Consider the following 16,130-nt stretch of genomic DNA (forward strand, 5'->3'; position numbering starts at 1 on the left):
ACATATCACACACAAAATGCACTACAATCATGCAGTAATGATACTTGATTATGGCAATGTTCAAAACATGTACTACTATTACATTTAGCTGAACCACAATTGTTACACACATACTTCAATTATGCAGTAGCATTTGATGCTTCCATTTATATCACTCCTTTTAATATGTCTCTCTCTGCCTTCCTAAGCTCATTCCAGAAACTTTGTAATCTGTGTATATCATGTGTACCCATGGCTCCCCATGTCACCAATTGATACCACATACGGCCGTCAGCATTCCGTATCTGATCCCTTGCGTAGACCACCTTGTTCCCCCCCACGGCTATCAAATGTTGGATACTTCCGTAGTCACACCCCTGCTCTGGCGGCTCTGTCTTTAATGTTGCAAGGAGTTGTCCAATGTCATAGTGGGGGGAATCAGGGCTGATGTTGAATACCTGGACATCACCAGTGCTAGTTCCTATCCATAGCGTGTCCTTCACCACAAGAATGGACCCTACTGTGATCTGGTCTCCTTCACACGAGAGCTCCCTGACCTGTTGGTGGCTGCTGGGGTCCAGCTCAATGACTTTGGCAGATCCACGTTCAAAACACCAAACCCTGTTCTCGTGACACCTCAGCTGAATTAGGGAATCATGGAACAGCTCCACACTGAAACAAAAAACACACAACAAAACCAATGACATAATTGTTGTTTCAGAATCAAAACCTGTCTGCATGTTTCTGATACTCAACAACACAAGATAATCAGAACTATTCTTGTCTAAATAGGGTAGTACAATATATATTATGGAATTTCCTGAGTAGTCATCATAACCCCTTTTCCTATTCGGTCAGGCAGTCCTTACTCTTATTGAGCCCACTTTGTCTCAATCATGTTTCTGGGGGACAGAAGAGGAGGAGACATACTGTTCCAGTCCTGCTCAGGTACATGTAACTCCTAACCTTGAAGTGGCCTTTGGGTCCTGCTATATTGTAACCACTAAGTAGTTCAGTGCCTAAAGTAAATTTTAAGTGGTCACTAAGCTACCCCGTGTGAAATAAAATGTGCTCAAGGAAGGCTCGAAAATAAGAGTATTCTCTAAGATGGCATGGCAGACAGACCTGTGCTCCTTGAGCTTAGTTGCTGTGCCAATGATGACAATAGTTCCACCACATCCCACCCACAACTCCTTATCATTGTTCACCAGTGCCATACATGTCACTCTCTCCTCTGGGTTGTCACCAAGAACAATCTCCTTAACTTCTTCCCATTCAGATTCCTCCTGAATAAGGAAAAACATGTTTTAGAGATTTGTTTCAAAATAGCTATACCATGTATCTGTCTTCTTTGCATTCCACATTTTTAAGGATGGACATATTTTTTTAAGGATACAGTCATGTGTACAATACTATAAGATACTTTAGGTCCACAGTTCAAATATTAAACTACAAGACACAAGTATGCACAGGCCTTTTTCCCCCACTTCAATCTTGCTCTTTAAACCACAATATGCCTTCTGCTGTCTTACAAATGTAGATAGATTACTTGAAATACTTAATACTTGATTGGCTTCCATAGGCAATTTCTTAAATGGCTTTTCTATAACTTTTTAGCAATTGTATTTTACCTTGAATATTCAACTACTGATAAACATCTTTGAATCTCCACTATGGTATGAAATAGCTACATTAATTGCCTCACGGTTTATAGATTCAGTGAGAAAACTGCATAGAAAGTACCCTCACCTGAGCAACAGTCATTGACTCTGTTCTGTTAATGTTGTCATCTCCATGGTCCAAATCACCACTGTTGGGGATGGCTCTTCTGTACAGCCTCAGGGTACCATTATCCAGCCCTACATACACTTGCTGATATCTCCTCTTCTTTCTCTATCATTAGAACAGAAACTATCATCATAGGAAGAAAATAAACATCTGACTAGAATCTTTTGCTAAATGTTGGCATTCTTACTCACAGTTAATTTAAGTTCAATCATTATGGTTTCCTTTGATGTCTACCTTTCACAAGCTCTACATGACAGTCTAGCTGCTTAGCAATGCTGTTTTTAGAATAATGTTAAAAAAGATTGACTTTGTAATGATCCCCAATATGCAAATATGTTACAGTCCGAATGTACCTTACAACACTTAAAGAAACTCCTTTAATACTTAACTGGTTGTTACCGTTTTTATTGAAAAAATTACCAAAATTTGAAGTTTGTTTGAAATGTTGACCAGTCTGGTATGTTGACTTTGCTGTCTACTGTGGTATCATCTAACTCTAGTACAAGATGTCTATTTCTTTTTTTATGAATTCATCATTTCATACACTCGCTCCATTTGAACTCTGAGAACCAGTAATTTAACTTGGCATGGTCTTATGTACTGTAGATTTCACTGGCTACACACCTGCTTTACTGATGACAGGTTCTCTACTTCCTTCACCTGGTGAGTCAGGAGTGAGAGCACCTGGTGACCAGGTGAACACCTGATGGTCCACAGGTGGTCCTGTAGTCCCACTGGCCTCCTGTGTCCGTACACCTCTATCTCACCTGCCTGTGGATTGGAAAGAACAAAACCAAACCAAAATATACTATTAGTAAAGTGCTAAAACTTTCTTACCTCTGTAATGTTAATACAGTAAGCTGGCACCCCAAATTCCTGCAGCTTTCTTTATACTCAAAATGACTCTGCTAACACATAACATCAGAATTTGGGCCTCGATCATGAGTTGTACAATGTAGACTAACCAACAGCTGATCAATCATGACTCATTTACATTTTTCCCAAACCTCAGTGACTTTCTTCATGCAAAACCGTTAACCAATGAGAAAATTTGAAATTCCTGATTATCGTTATATTTCATCATTACATAATATTTCCTTGATTGATTATTGCTGATTTACTAATTGCAATTATAATTTTCTTTTGTAACAATAAAACAGCAAACTAAGTATCATGGCAAATGAAGTGATTGCTATTTGACTCATTATCATCATCATCATCGGTCGACGTGATCACACATGTTCGCACATGTTTACACACGACGGGGTTATACCGCCCCTTACGGGGTGACATAACCTTTCATTGGCTAATTACAAGACGGGGATGCGCCAGGTCTCCCGTATGGGTGATTTGACGTGAATCACCCACTCCAGACAGAAGGATTTGCTCCATGACTCATTATACAGTAGCTTACCCCAGTGCCTGCCCAGATGTTGCCACCAACTCCAGCCATGCAGTAGACATTTTCTCCAGGAAGTTCCTTTTGGTCTATACTGAAAACCTCCTGCTCCACATCTACAACACTGTAGGTTCTCCTGCTCCCCTCCCCTCCCCACACTCCCACAGTGTCTCTGCTATCCTGCAGACAAGTGACAAGGGAGGGCAGCAATAAGAATCAAATAATCATTTGGCAAGTGTTATGACAAGGATTTAAACCAGCATACCTTCACATGTTGCATGACACTTTGCCAATGAAGAAATGGCTAAGCAAAATTAGACAGCAAGCAATAATATATCTTTCTTTTTTTATGGTTAGTTTGAACTTATACTTAAAAGTGATGTTTATAACTAGACTTATCTCATTTTTCTGCTCCATGGAAATACTACTGTGTGTACAAAAGTCAATTTGCTTAATGCTTATATTTCTCGACACAGAAACCACATTCATAACCAAACTTCTGGCCAAAAGAAATTTTCATACAGCTGTACCAGTGTCAACAAACTGTTGTCAAACCTGTGTTAACTCAAATACTGCATGAACTTAAGATACTGCTGTTCCACTTTTGTGAACTTTAAGCTAAGGGCACAACACACCGTACGTGCAAATACGTGCTGTCTACGTGCCAAAACGTGGGCAATCTTTTGGGATCTGCCTCCGTATGAACTCGTAGGGAATCTGACGGATTTGGAGCATGCAGACACGCTGTAGAACTTAACGTGCAGGCAAAACTTTGTGTGCCATCGGGCTGCGGATTCGCCCCCTGCACGTGCCAGTACGGGCGACGCCTGCCCTGTAGTGGCGGAGCCCGGAGGTGGCCTAAAAAAAAAAACGTACGGACAAATTGCATGTACGGCGGGTTGTGCCCTTAGCTTTACACACTGCTGTCCTACCTGTGTCTGTATGTACAGCATGCTGCTGACCAGCTGGCTGTTCAGTTCTATCACTCTCTGCTGACAGAAGAAGGTCACGTCCTTCAGCTGATCAATGATGTCCTTTATTGTGGGCCTGAGGAGACAGAGGAACATTACTGTAACAGATGGAATGTTGACCCTATTACATCTAAATGGAGAGGATACCAGCTGTGTCTACGCTCTATCTAGTATAATCTACATGTATAAGTAAAAAGTTACATTATGCTCTCATGACATGAGTCTGTGGTTATGCAAATTGTTTAGAAAATAAACTGAGAGTCATAATTGCAAACAATTTTAAATCATAGCATTCATAGACTAAAAGTTGTTCTAGGTGTAAAATGTTGGTCTAGGGAACAATCAACTGCTTAAAAAGTAGTTGCTGACCTGCGCTGAGGGTCAGCTACCCAGCACTTCCTCATGAGCATCTCCAGACAGGGGAAATTGATGCTGATGTTGTGGTCTGAGAGAGAGGGACGGACTCCCTCCCTGAGAGACTGGGCGATCTCCAGGCCACTGCTGTACTGAGCCAGGGGGCGCAGTCCAGTAGACAACTCATACAGGAGCATTGCATAGGAGAAAATATCAACCTACAAAATACATCATACACAGGTGTATGGTTTCTTTCATTTGGAACATAATTGTTGGTGAATTTTGCACATCTATTTCATTCAACTTGTATTGAAGAAATAAACAAACAAGAAATTTCAATAAAGCTCTTTCATAATATACATGCGCATGTGACGTGTATAAATACTACAAAGCTTACAAATGTAGAAGCCATGATAACAGCTACAAGTGTCTTAAAGACTTAAGCGAAAATGAAAAATTCTATTGATTCTGGAGAAAGTTTCTCATTTCACTGACCTTAAAGTCATACACCATGCCAGGTCGGACTTCAGGCGCCTGAAATCCAGGTGTCCCGTCAGTGCTGAGCACGCCCTGTGGTGAGCTGAACTGGGATATTCCATAGTCTGAGATCTTGACATTGATGGGTACGCTTGGGTCTAGGCTCCACACAAGCACATTGTCAGACTTCAGGTCACAGTAGACAATCTCCCTGTCATGGATGTACTTTAGGGCTGATGCCACCTGAAAATATTGGGCAGCTTTTCAATAAAAACATCTCCTGGAAGCAAAAACTCACTAATGAGCTACCAGGATCTGCCATTAGTCACAGAGAAAATATCTATATGAATAATTCTATCTGTTAATCATACTGTCACAATATCCAATTTTTCTCTCAAAATAATACAGGTTTTCCTTCATTTAATTTGCAAACCTGTGATGAAATCTAGGCATGATAGAAATATGCATAAGACCTCATACCAAGGTGCCACAACATGAAAATTAGTTTTCCCCTCTTCAATAGTAACATGGTTCATTCCAAAAGGTTACCTGGGTGCAGTGACCTTAGCAGTGACCTTAGGGCTCAGCAAACACAGGTGGGGTTGCCAGCGACAGGAACAAAGGGGCTTTTTTGTGGTAAACAAGTTTGATTCTTTTAACTTTCAGCACACCTTTTCTCAGCATGATTCAGATCTTTAGAGTAGCTTACAAGTCAGCAACATAAATCAGTACAACCTTGTGTTTCATTTAAGTCACAAAGTTTGAACTTTATTCCTCACAAAACAGGAACTGTTTGGGACTGAATCACAAAGCACCTGAAGAAAAAAAATCTTATACCATGACACTGTTGCTTATGCTAACTTTAATGATACAGTCAAACCTGTATTAGCAGCCACCTTTGCATAGCAGGCACCTGGCCATAGTGGTCACTTTTTGTTGGTCCCTTGGATTCGTAATGATTAAGAAATAGGCTTAGCGGCCACCTGTCCAACGCAGCCACGGCCACACGATTTCCGGTCCCGTTGATACAGAAACACTGCCTATTGCAACCATACTGCAGCCATATGTCACTCTGCACCGAATTTGAAATTGTAGTTTGCGAGGATTTAGAGTTCCTGACAGGGTCATTTTGGTGGTAGCAGAAGGTATGCATGCCTTGAGCATTTAAGTACAAGTCTTTGTCGGTGAATTTACCGATCTAGACAATGTTACTTGGCGAGAAAGATTAGTGGGAGTTGAAATCATGTGTAGCTTGCTCATGGTCAATTGATCAACATTTTCTCTATAGTGGCCACCTGTCTATAGTGGCCATATTTCTCCAGTCCCTTGAGTGGCCGCTATAGACAGGTTTGACTGTATCTATTTATCTATAAATCATTATCATAAAATAAATCATTATCATAAAATAATTTTTCAGCTTGACAGAGTTGTACACCAAGATGTCCATGCTCCACAGCCTTGCTGCTAGGCTGATTGCCTACTGTGATGTGCAGATAGGCCTCGTCCTTGTGTGTCTCCTTCTACTGACCTTCTGGTACCTCAGGCCTGGGAAGAACCTCCCCCCAGGGCCCTGGGGCTGGCCAGTCTTGGGACACATCCCCACACTTGGCAAGGTCAGTGCCTAAGATTTATAGCAGCCATTGGTTGACCCAATATCCACTATTTTGGTTCCATTTGTGACTATTAGCTACAAATAACCTTCTTAGTTTAGACTAGATTAGATTAGACTAGGCTAACAGAAGGGTGTTGAAATACATTGTAGGTAGATCAGGCTAACAAAAGGGTGTTGGAACACAGAGGTTTCGGAAGACTCAGAGCACGGATGTCGAAACATAGGGAAGTGATAGCTGCCCTGAAATGCATTTATTATAATGTTAATTAGTGTCAACAGAACATGGCAACACCCAACAACAATATGAAATCCGTAGTTCAAAACTTGTCCACTCCACCAGACTTATGTCTGCCATATTACAAAAAGTGATACACTAAATGCAGTATTTTCGGTGGTTGTACATTCACGGTTGTCATGTTATTACTGCTTCAACGTGAACTCAAAACCACTGCGAAAATTTTTGTTCTCTTCAGGTTTTGGTCCAGAGGTTTATGATCAGGTCCGGACCTGAACCTGATCCTTTATAGTCGACACCCTGACATAGTTTGGTTATTTAACCAATTTGATTAGAATAGAGAATTAAGCCTGATACATACACAGGACTATAACTTTAAGTTTGTTGGTGAGATGACTTTCAAGACCAATATTGATATTTGAATTATTCCATAATGGTACTAACCTCATGATCAACTTGGATGTTTATTTTGTGGTAAATTATTGTTGACCTGTTGTTGCCCAAAGAAAGTAGAATATGAATTCAGAATAATCTAGACAATAAGTCTTACTTTATTTAACCTTTCTTGTATAGATTACCTAATAATATATCTAAATAAAAATGAATGTATTTGTACATTGTTTGCATTTTGTTTAGGTTTCTGGGACTTAGGTTGTGGACTTAATGTTTAGTTTTGAACTCAGGTGACTATTCTAAAAGCAACCACTAGCACACTAAAAAGTCAATTATTTTTTCCAGCATCCACACCTAGTGTTGACCTCCATGAGGAAAAAGTATGGAGATGTGTTCAGCATCAGACTGGGACCAAAGGATGTTGTGGTACTCTGTAGCTATGACGCCATTCATGAAGCATTTGTCAAGAAAGGAGAAGACTTCTCAAGCCGACCGTCTTTGTATGTTTTTGATGAGATGGGTGAAACCAGAAATGGTAATCTTTCCTTTCACATTTTGTAGATAGGTTTTTCTAACTTTTTCTTATTGAACTACATTAATTGTACAAGCTTACATGTTTATTTGTAAAATTTTCATTTGTAAAATGGTGTCTTCTTACTGCTTCTTACTGGCGGTAAGAAACAGTAAGAACAACATTTTACTGTGGAAAACTCTGCCAGTAACTTATGTATATGTTGACTTTAATCAGATTTTGAAGAGATACGGTGCATGCTCAGAAGAGGCCTACAATACAACAAAGCAGTTCCACAAATACTGTCTCACAAAGTGACCAGCTAATTAATAACATACAGGAACTTCAAGTAACAATTTTCTAAAGTACATTTATCACCCTTTCACCTCTACATACTGTAATTCCTGATTTTTTCACTGTAATGTTATGTTCACTGTTTTCACGGTGACGACTGTAACGTGAACTTATCATTACCGATAAAAAATAATTCACAGACTTTTTTCATGTGCACTTGCCTCGACAGTGAACATATAGTTCCGAGAACAAGTTCAATTTTCTCAGACCGTGAAAATTTGGTACCGTGAAGATAAAGTGATTTACAGTATACAAATGTCTATTGTTATCATTCAATCTGATATAAATGTTATATTCCATTTTCCCTTCTTTTACTGCAGGGCTAGTCTTCACTCCATATGGCTCATTTTGGAAGCAGCAGCGAAAGTTTGCACTCAAAAGCCTGCGTGATTTTGGATTTGGAAAACGCAGCTTGGAAGGCAAGATATTGGAGGAGGCTGAACGTCTGAAGGAAGAAATCCTACAGACAGCCAACACACCCTTCAATGTCAGGCCCCTTCTTCAAAATGCTGTTGGCAATGTCATCTGCTCAATTGTCTTTGGAGCACGGTTTGATTACAACGACCCAAAATTTAACTACTTGATGGAAAGGATCAATCAAAACTTTGGAGAACAGGACTTGGCTGGAGTGACCAACTTCTTCCCCTGGTTACGACACATCCCTGCAGTCAGGAAGGCTGTAGACAAGGTACTAAAGAATGCAGAAGAAGTAAAAGATACTCTACACGAACTCATGATAGAACACAAGAACACATTTGACCCCTCTAACATTCGTGACTTCATTGATAGCTATCTGCTGGAGATGAATCGACAAGATGAAGAAGGGCCCCAGGAAGGATTTGACGAGAATCAGCTTAGCCATGCGATTTCAGACCTATTTGTTGCTGGGTCCGAGACCACATCCACCACTCTGAGATGGGCACTGCTGTATATGGTGCTGTACCCTGAGGTACAGCAGAAGGTACAGGAGGAGATTGACAGCGTGGTTGGACCTGACACAGCCCTATCAATCACACAACGCAGTCAGCTGCCCTACACAGAGGCTGTTATTGCAGAGGTCATGCGCATCAGCCCAATTGCAGCCATGGGAGCCATTCATGCCACATCCAACGATGCCAACCTCTTTGGTTACGAGATCCCAGAAGGCACCATGATTTTCCCTCTGACATGGTCAGTTTTCTATGACCCTGTGCACTACCCTGAGCCTGAGATCTTCAAGCCCCAGAGGTTTCTGGGTGAACATGGGCAGTTTGTCAAGGATCAAACATTCATTCCTTTTTCCATAGGTAAGGCTGACTTATGTCAAAATTGTTTCTCTATGTACAGTAAACTACTTATGGGAAGCATTAAATCAAATGTAGATGGACTGCAATCATCAGATACACAGAATAGGCAGAATCCTTCCTTACCATATGTTAGGCAAGCAAGCTCCTTATTTTTCAAATTAAACAATATCTAACATGCATGTGTTTGAGTTTATACAATGGTTATGTCAACTTATCAATATGTCAAACAGCTTGCAGCCTAATGGCTGAATTGGTGTAGTAACATTACATTTGGAGTTAAGTAAAGCGCAGTAAAATTACTAACACATGCGCAGTAAAATTACTAACACATACAATAACAAGTGTAGTTACCTTTGCCAGAATGGCTAAGGTTATGTTTTGGGCTTGTGAGTCTGTGTGTGTGTGTGTCTGTCTGTTAACAGCATAACTCAAGAAGTCTAGGATGGATCCCGATAATATTTGGTAGGTGGGTAGGGGTCGGGAAAACGAAGGTCAAGTTCGATAATGGGCCCCCTAGCGGCTTGCTAAGGTACTGCAGCAGAACCTCAATTTTTGATATCTCGTGTTCTGGACATGCTGTGATCATGATTTTTGAGTGGTAAATAGCCCTCAAGGCAGAGAGTAAGTGCTGTGAGTTTGGGCCCCCTAGCGGCTTTTTTGGAACTGCAGGCGCCGGTTTCCTTTCAAACTTTGGATGAGAATAACTCTACAACGTGTTGACGGATCGTCATTATTTTTGGTATGTAGATAGAATGAGTGATGACTTACATAATGGTATACTAATTATGCAAATCAGCAGCTAATTTGCATAATTAATGAGGAAAAATTATAAATCCACTACATTCCATGATAGGACTTTCAAACTTGTCACATATGTAGCTGGGAAGGAGAGAAATGTCGACAGATATCAATTATGCAAATGATGACCTCATTTGCATAATTAATGAGAAAATATGAACATGTTGACGGATCATCATGTTTTTTGTATGTAGGTAGCGTAAGTGAAGACCTACATAATCAGATAACAATTATGCAAATCAACAGCTAATTTGCATAATTAATGAGGATATTTTATAAATTCACTACATTCCATGATAGGGCTTTAAAACTTGTCACATATGTAGCTGAGAAAGAGAGAAATGTCAATACATATTTATCATGCAAATGATGATCTCATTTGCATAATTAATGAGAAAATATTAACGTGTTGACGGATCGTCATGATTTTCGGCATGTAGATAGCCTAAATGAAGACTTATATAATGTGATACTTATTATGCAAGTTAACAGCTAATTTGCATAATTGATTAGGAAAAGTTCATAAATCCACTGCATTCCATTATAGTACTTTCATCAAAGTTGTCACATGTGTAACTGAGAAAGAGGGAAGAGAGTAAGAGGTGTATTTAAAGACTTTGAAAGAGAATAAGTCAAGAATGGATCAAAGGATCATCATGATTTTTGGTATGCTGATAGCTTAAGTAATGCTTGATACAATTTGATATCAATTAATTGTAAATTGGGATCTAATTTGCATAATAAATGCCGAAATTTTATAATCCAACTCCAAGCATTTAATTATAAAGAAAATGAAATGAGTAACGCATTTGTCTACAGACATCATTCTACATAACAAACCTGGTTTATTTGGCAAAGGTATGTGTTCGTGGAACTCTAGTTTAAAATACATTTAGTTTGTTAGATACTTAAAGTCCCAAGCACTAGTTTGGACTTGTACAATGTACCCTCTTCTTTACAGTACCGTGAGTTGCTGGTGTGTTTGTCAACAAAGTTTCCCTTTTGTCCCAACAGGGCGTCGCATTTGCTTGGGAGAAAATCTGGCCAAGATGGAGCTGTTCCTGTTCTTCACCCACCTGCTGCAGCACTTCACTTTCAAGCTGCCAGATGGAGCAGCTAAACCATCTACTGTAGGGATCCAAGGGTTTGCAACCTACAGCCCTGTGTACTATGAGCTGTGTGCTATTAAACGAGAATAATTACCCACAGGCCACAGCACTACCATTTTGTCTATTGAACTGCCTTTGTCATAGTACAAAACATTTAACAATTAGTTTTCATGGTAATCACACCAATGTAAGCAAAGGGCCTATTTGAGAATATCATAAAAGGTTATCATTAGTGTAAACATCACCATGACCACAAAGGGGAGACACAAGTTTCCTGTATTTCCTTAATCTTGTTGGTCTTTACCTCATGTGAACTGAGTGTAATGCACCAGCTTCATAGGCAAGCACAGTCTAGTAGCTGGTTGTCAACTCATGTAAACTCTGTATATCTAGTCCAATATTGCTTAAAATTATGTACATGGGTCTAATGTAGCTTTTACAGAGTATGCTAATATAATAAAGTAACAGCTGCACAGTGCATTTCAAAACAATTTTTCATTATACCTAGTACAAATGTATATGAAAAATGTATAATTGTAACTAACCTGCAGGGCAATCTTGTATGTGATATCTCTCCCCAGCAGTAGGCCAAACGGAGCTCCATGATTCTTCTCCACAGTCCAGTTACCTCTTTCCTCCTGCAGAAAGTTTGCATGTCAGTTTTCCAAATTTGAAGCACTAAAATAGTGGGGACTTCAATACGTGGTAGAAGGGGAAAAGAGTTTTTTGCTGTGTTTTAGTAACTTTGAAGTTTGCTGTAAAGCTGACACAATTTCTGTAGTATAGCAGTAATGCATTGGAAGCTCATATTCACAGTGTCATGAATTTGCAGTGGCAAGGTCACCACAAAAACCATGAAAATAAATCAAAATGGACATTTAAGGTTTTACATTACTTGGGAATAAATATTATAGTTTTTTAAGACTTCTGGAAGTTTGTTACCTGTAACATTTGCATCTTAAAGTGTAAAAAGTTTGAGAGGTTTTGTATTTCAATTGTTATGAATCTCAATGTATGCAAAATGGTTCTAAAACTTTCCCTCCAGAGTGGTTGGATTCTGTTTAAAGGCATACTACGCAGTTTTTTGCGCTCAAATTTGAAATATTCTAGAATTAAGAAATATCAGATTTACTACTACTTTTTGTCACTTTTTGACACTTTTGTGTCATTATTTCACGTTTGCAACGTAAAGGATTAGCCTACAAACATTCCGCTCTAGGCACCCTGTAACCTTGTGTCCCCCCAAGTTAGACCCTCCAGGTCTTGCTTGCCACCGGTAGGTCCCCCGGGGTGGGGTAATCAGTTAGCACATGCATGGCAGACTGCAGATAAAGAACACAATGGAGATCTTCTTTGGAAACACCTATATCTAATCATTCTAAAATAGCATATAATCATGAACTTATTAGTCTATTTTGTAGGATATCAACAAGCTAAGGTCATATTCCCTTCAAAACTGCAAGAAACCTTGTACAGAAAGCTAGTCTACTGTACTCAGAGGAACTGTCAACTGGCCCCCCACTGGGAAGCCAGGCTGATAAGCAAGAAACAACAACACACAGAGGCAGTAACCAGCCTGTGCCCATCTGTTTCTTGGAAGATCACAATTTTTATACATCATGCTTATGTGGTGCATTGATGTCGCAGCATCTCTCCATGAATATTGGTATGCAATGCTATAGGGTTGATTGAGCTAACAATGTAAAGAAAAAGTAGGAAAAGCTACTTTTTGTTTTGTTCAAAAATCCCGTAGTATGCCTTTAAAAGTAGGAAGTCCAGTATTGTTACATATTTCTACTAATCTTATATTGCACTGTGGTTGGTTTAAACTACTACTATTGTGTTGAATTGTCATATCATGGTCTATCACATGTAGCTCTGGGCATGTCAAAAGTTATTTTCTTTATCTTTGCTTTATTGTAGATCCTGAAACCAATTCAGCCAGCTGGCTGCCATTGTTGAATTTTGGAAGAGTGTATTGTCAATAAAACCATTCATTCATCAATTCATTGCCATTTATTATTCATTTCCATAGACTACTTCATTCATTTATTTATTTATATATCCATCTATCCATCCATCCATCCACCTGTCCGTCCGTCCATTCATTCATTCATTCATTCCATAGCAAAACAATCAGATTTGAAGTCTTTAGATTCTGAAGATCTGATACACAAAACTAACTTGATGTGGCCTTATTACCTGTTTGGCATTCAAGACAGACTGCAGACTGCCCATGGGGGCCAGCTCAATAGCAAGACAGAGCGGCCGCCTGGACACCCCGAGGAGTGATACTACGCAGGGATGGTGCAGCTTTCGTAGAACGATCACCTCACGCCGCAGCTCAGAGAAGGCCTTGATTGCTTGGGTGCCTTGAAGGGTCCGCAGGAGTTGTCCATCAAAACTAGGTGCACTGCTGGCAGAACTGATGGGACTTTCTGTGTTGTCACTTCCCTATTTGCAGAAGAAAGTTTAAAAACCTCAGGATGTAAAATCTATGAATCTATCTTCACTATGAAGCACAAATTTAAAGCAAATTCAGTTGGTAATTTACCAACACATGTTATTTCATTTCAACTACCTGGTATGTCATGAAAGTTTGAGAAGCTAAATACAAGCTGCAGATATGAGATTAAATGTGCATTTTACATTTACCCTACAAATATTGAACAATCCATCCCAGATTGAGTGCTTTGTCTGTTCTTAGAGATGAAGAAGCCCAGACACTCTGCAAGACTTACCCTACTGTCCCTACTGCTTCCTGAAGCTGCAGCTCTTCTGATTTTCTCTTCTGAGTGGAAACATTTGATAGCCACTTCCTGCCCCCTGTACAGCGCCCTGTAAACACCTCCCACGCCTCCTACACCCAGAAGGTGTTCCTTTGTAAATTCCACCTAAGACAACATGAGAAATAAAGTCAAACCTGATCGGTCAACCACCAGTCCTCCAGTTACAGACCACAATAAAACAGTCCCATCCAATCACACATAGCTGGTACCTATAAAAAGCAGCAGCAGGCAATAAAGCAACAATGAAAGCCGAGGTAACAAAGAGTGCAGTCCTTCACAGAGGTATTCCTGTCATGCAATGCTGATACAGAAAGTAGTATAGACAAAGGATTCCCATTGGCAGGTGAACGAAGGTGTCAAAATGAAAAGACACAACCTGGCTGATCATGATTGTCCTGTAGCTGCACAGGTAGAGGCTTTGAAATGAGAGAGCTATTGATGAAGGAACCGACTAATCTGCAAGAGAAGGATCAAGGGTGTGAGGCCAAGAAGGATAAAAAACGACTGAGTGATGGTGACAGGTCCAATTGCTGTTGTTGGAGGAACAAGACGATTTGCGACAGACAGCACAGATGGTTGCAAGCTGAAAGAGCTATTGATAAAGGAAAAAACTCGTCTGCAAGAGAAGAATGGTGTGAGACCAAAAGGAAGGAAGCCCCCTGGCTGATGATCCTGTAGCTGCAGCGGTAGAGGCTCTAGAGGAAGTACGACAGACAGATGACTGCAAGCTGAAAGAATCGCTGATGATGGCTGAACCAACCTTCAAGTCTTCCTGCTGCATGACCAGCTTCTCTGGCAAGTCAACCAGGAGGAGATCTGGCACCAGCTCTGCCAGCTCTACGGGGGTGTCAGGGTGTTTGGAACACTCCACTGTGTCTTCTGTTACATGACAATGGACAGCCACAAGTGATAGCTCTACTAGTGAAATTGATTGTATCATTTAGCAGATAATGCTGTGAATGTTTTAGGAAAAAGAAATCCCAACAGATTTTATACGTTTTTTGTTTCTAAAAAGAATACATAACCCACTGCAAGCCTGTAGCAACACAATTGTTTTTTTAAACTAATATTTCTTTGATTTTACTATTAATTGCATGGAATCAACTTGTGATCAGAAAAAAAACCCAGCTTGTAAGATGATACTAGTATATATTTTTTTTAATATAATGTTGTTTTATTCACCTTGCAAAGCCACCAAACCGCATTCTTCTAACGTGAACTCGTGGGGTTGATTAGGGTCCATCACAGCAGAGTTTCTGTGAGGATGTCTCCTGAAACATTCCGGACAGGGGATGACACACTGGACCAGAGGCCGGCCCTCGTCGTCAACCTGCTGCTTCAAACCTGCATGCATGATAAAACACATGATAAAGTATGAGGAGAAAGCATGACTACATCTAGTTCAACACCTGAAGTGTCACCACCAGCTGTTTGTGTGTGTGTGTGTATGTGTGTAATTACCTATATGTGCATCAAATTGACACTGCTCAAAGTCAACTGAAAAGAACACGACACCAAAAATCATATTCAACCTTTCCTCTGCTGCACATCCAAGACAAATCAAGTACCAGAAGGCTAAGTCATCAGAGCGAAGGTTAAAACTATGCCAGCACTCTAGCAGATATGATTTTTAACCATACCAGGAAACCACTCCATGATCAGGATGTCGATCTGGTCAGCGACAAAACCCATGACTGAGAAGTCATTTGTCTCGGACTTGACAATGATCTCCACCCCATCCATCCCTGATGGGTCCACGCCAGCACTACTAGCCAGGGACTGAACTCTGAAGGAAAACAAAGGAAAGCAGCTATAATAATGTAGCATGTAGGATTGTTGTATTTCAAAAGTTATAACAACTTAGTAATTTTTGGTTAGTCATATCAGTAACTGATGTTTACAGGTTGACCATATACCATCAAAGTCTACAACACATAGAGGATGGGACATTGGCAAGCAACTTATTTCAGAAACTCAGAACCAAGAACCTGGCTTACGGTATACCACTGTTGAAATCCTATGTATACAAATTTGCCATGGTCCTGTCCTTGGTGCTGAAGGAGTACTATAGCCAT

The 16,130-nt window shown here is 40.1% G+C and overlaps 2 protein-coding genes across 2 annotated transcripts in view; one reads left to right on the top strand and one right to left on the bottom strand.

The window, feature by feature from the left end:
• Window positions 1–387: 387 nt before the first annotated feature.
• The window catches only part of LOC118409909 (leucine-rich repeat serine/threonine-protein kinase 1-like), a gene marked incomplete at its 3' end in the record, with an annotated part of 35,987 nt that continues 20,244 nt past the window's right edge, over window positions 388–16,130 (bottom strand). Inside the window, 14 exon segments of the mRNA XM_035811286.1 lie at window positions 388–651; window positions 1,105–1,265; window positions 1,729–1,872; window positions 2,392–2,538; window positions 3,182–3,346; window positions 4,099–4,213; window positions 4,507–4,709; window positions 4,987–5,211; window positions 11,812–11,904; window positions 13,469–13,720; window positions 14,008–14,160; window positions 14,816–14,934; window positions 15,238–15,399; window positions 15,696–15,841. Coding sequence (XP_035667179.1) covers window positions 388–651; window positions 1,105–1,265; window positions 1,729–1,872; window positions 2,392–2,538; window positions 3,182–3,346; window positions 4,099–4,213; window positions 4,507–4,709; window positions 4,987–5,211; window positions 11,812–11,904; window positions 13,469–13,720; window positions 14,008–14,160; window positions 14,816–14,934; window positions 15,238–15,399; window positions 15,696–15,841 — 2,349 coding nt within the window.
• Window positions 5,449–11,797, top strand: LOC118409929 (cytochrome P450 2J6-like). The gene is made up of 5 exons (XM_035811327.1): window positions 5,449–5,604; window positions 6,386–6,581; window positions 7,554–7,743; window positions 8,394–9,359; window positions 11,172–11,797. The coding sequence occupies exons 2-5, from the start codon at window positions 6,408–6,410 to the stop codon at window positions 11,354–11,356; spliced, it is 1,515 nt and encodes a 504-aa protein (XP_035667220.1). The 5' UTR covers window positions 5,449–5,604; window positions 6,386–6,407; the 3' UTR covers window positions 11,357–11,797.

The sequence above is a fragment of the Branchiostoma floridae genome, chromosome 2 (assembly GCF_000003815.2).
Source record: "Branchiostoma floridae strain S238N-H82 chromosome 2, Bfl_VNyyK, whole genome shotgun sequence".
Taxonomy (NCBI): Eukaryota; Metazoa; Chordata; class Leptocardii; order Amphioxiformes; family Branchiostomatidae; genus Branchiostoma; species Branchiostoma floridae.

Coding starts and splice junctions, on each gene's coding strand:
- LOC118409929 (XM_035811327.1), top strand. CDS start 6,408: ATGTCCATGCTCCACAGCCTTGCTGCTAGGCTGATTGCCTACTGTGAT. Junction 6,582..7,553: donor ACATCCCCACACTTGGCAAG/GTCAGTGCCTAA, acceptor TATTTTTTCCAG/CATCCACACCTAGTGTTGAC. Junction 9,360..11,171: donor ATTCATTCCTTTTTCCATAG/GTAAGGCTGACT, acceptor TTGTCCCAACAG/GGCGTCGCATTTGCTTGGGA.